The 2,550-nt window shown below is 35.3% G+C and overlaps 1 protein-coding gene across 1 annotated transcript in view; it reads right to left on the bottom strand.

Moving 5' to 3' along the window:
• Positions 1 to 1,403: 1,403 nt before the first annotated feature.
• Positions 1,404 to 2,550, bottom strand: part of LOC107578129 (cell cycle control protein 50B-like) — a gene marked incomplete at its 5' end in the record, with an annotated part of 2,810 nt that continues 1,663 nt past the window's right edge. Inside the window, one exon of the mRNA XM_016264115.1 lies at positions 1,404 to 2,220. Within this exon, the coding sequence (XP_016119601.1) occupies positions 2,036 to 2,220 (185 nt within the window). The remainder of the gene's footprint in view (positions 2,221 to 2,550) is intronic.

Here is a 2,550-nt window from a genome sequence, read left to right as displayed (position 1 = left end):
ACGGCTATGGAGAGTAAAACAATAGGTATATGGAGCTTTCCAGAAGGGCGGAACCAGTAGGATAATGACTAATAAATATCTGTTCTGTTCATAAAGATCCTCGCTCTCCAGAGTAAAAAGGGGGGAAAAAACACCCACACGTGAACCATCATCACACTTATAATGCAATGCCTATATTAAGAAAAGAGAGAGGAAGAAATGAAAGAGACATCCATCTCTGGCCTTGTTGTTGTTTTTTGCTCTCTCCTCTCAGCTTTTCCAATATCAGGTCTGCTTCAACCATCTGAAAGAACAGGAAATGAAGGCACCCATATCACAGTCTAATAATACAAAAACAGTGATAGCAGCCCATGCCAAAACAGTCGGTGTAGACGGTACAGAGTCATCATCGCTCTCACACTCAACATATCCACATCCTATACAAACCTCACATATACAAACCTAACAACCGAGCAAAGTGAGGCTTTCAATCCTTCTACTGAGGTTAAAAATTAAGGGATTTGAATATAGCTTACTCTAGCATTAATAATAAAGCCATCTTATAAGGTAAAATGGCTAATTAGTTAAGATAGGATATTGAAACCACAGTTACAAGTTTATAAAGAAGTGTAAAAGTGAGAGATGGAAGTAGCCTATCTTTGCAGCAGGTGTACACATACCCTTGACCCAACCATGCCCCCTAGTGCACATACAGCAGTTTCATTGCACATCATCTCATTTGCTTCATTATTTAGCAGCTATTAATCTAAATGCATTTACAGTTCTCTTACTATAAAATAATACAATTTTTACTGCATTTTTTATCAAGTAAATACAGCAGTGGTGAGCATAAGATAGTTAAAATTCATTAACCGATTACCAGCTCCAAACTTTTTGGGGGGATAGTGTATAGTATAGGTTCTTTCCGGAGCAGCCTAATGTTAAATGAAGTATACAAAGGTGATGGGTTTCAGTAATTTACTAATACTTCTTTTGAATTTCTCACAAATCTTGGTTATGTCATTTTTACTTGCCAAACCCATGTGCAGACAATAGCTTTTATTAATTTAGGTTACATTAAAAATCAGGTCCTAAAAGCAATATTTATGAGCAGATTTAATCTGAATACAGTTCTATCCTCACTTTTCAAATATTTTACTTCAAAAGACACTGAACCAGAGTGCAGAATTAGAGCTAAACTCTGCACAGAATACTGCTCCCAAATAAGATCTGCTTCACTAACAGGGATCAATATCACCGATGCGTGCAAACAAAGTCAAGATTCGCCCCATCACTTACATTTAACTTGCCCAGTACAAAATGGCACTGTAAAAGCACACCATTTCCCTTTCTTGGAAATAAAATATTTCATGCTTGAAACAAATCTCACAACAAAAACACTGATTTAATATTATAAAACAGCATTTTAAGTTTATTACAGAAAATATACAAGCAGCAATACATTTTAATTCTCAATATATTAAACTAAACATACACAAAGCTTTAACCAAGCTATGCATCTGACAGGTAGATATGGCACCTGATACTGTCTCTGTCCATATATCTGTTAAACCTTTCTTGACTAGTCAAGAAATCTAAGATTTAAGCAAATGTAAAAACCATTATTAGCTTTGTTTTATCTGTAATGTCCAGAAACTAAAGTAACTACTAATTCATATTTTATACCTGAAACAGTCAAAGTAGAATAAAAGAAACCGGTAACATTCCCTGAATGATGACCTCTGATAATCATTTTGATCTACAGATTCTAAGACATTTGAACAAACTCTTAGAATATTAGCCTAATAGTTTTTTTTTAGCCTAATCCTGTCATATCCTGTGTTCTTTTAGTAAACAAATAATTCCTGGTTTGAAATAATTAAATGACCTGAAGTTAAAGCTTTCTAGCATGTGAATGCAAAATGATTGATCTAGACCATGATGTTTGTCTGAAAACAACATTTGGCTCATCTTAATGAACCCCTTATTTCTTTTCTTTCTTGTTTTTAAGATGCATGTACGAGGTGGTCTTTATAAGCACAGCCACCTTGCATCATCATGCATCATCCTCCTCTGAGAATTTGAATTTGGCATAAACTATTAGCATAACCACTGACATGACCATACACAAGGAGCCAACTACTAAATAAGCAATGCCCAAGAAGTCGTTCTTCCCTCCCATCCAAGACACGTTGCTGAAGACCAACTTCTTACGTCCATCAAAACTCAGTACTGGGTAGTCTGGAAATGACGTGGTTAAGGAACAAACATGGTTCATTCATGCTGCATATGAACATTTCTACTGCATGTTTAAAAAAAAAGTGAATTTTACTGAGACAAGTGCTCATTAAGTGGTGTGTTTATGTTGCGCTAGCAGTCGTTTTGAACACTGGATACGGACACCTGAAAAAAAGTTCTCAGTGTTTTCAGTCACCAATACCATTGTAGAAATCCTCTATTCATTATCAGCCATAAATAATTGATTCCACATTCAAAAATGTCAATAACAGGAGGGTTAAAAAGATAAAGCAAGGCTTCAGCTGGTCATGTGGTTCCTTTTTAAAGAAATTA

The sequence above is a fragment of the Sinocyclocheilus grahami genome, unplaced genomic scaffold (genome assembly GCF_001515645.1).
Source record: "Sinocyclocheilus grahami isolate Dianchi unplaced genomic scaffold, SAMN03320097.WGS_v1.1 scaffold8981.1, whole genome shotgun sequence".
Classification (NCBI taxonomy): domain Eukaryota; kingdom Metazoa; phylum Chordata; class Actinopteri; order Cypriniformes; family Cyprinidae; genus Sinocyclocheilus; species Sinocyclocheilus grahami.
Note: the sequence above shows the minus strand (reverse complement) of the source record. Positions and strands in the feature narration are given on the sequence as shown.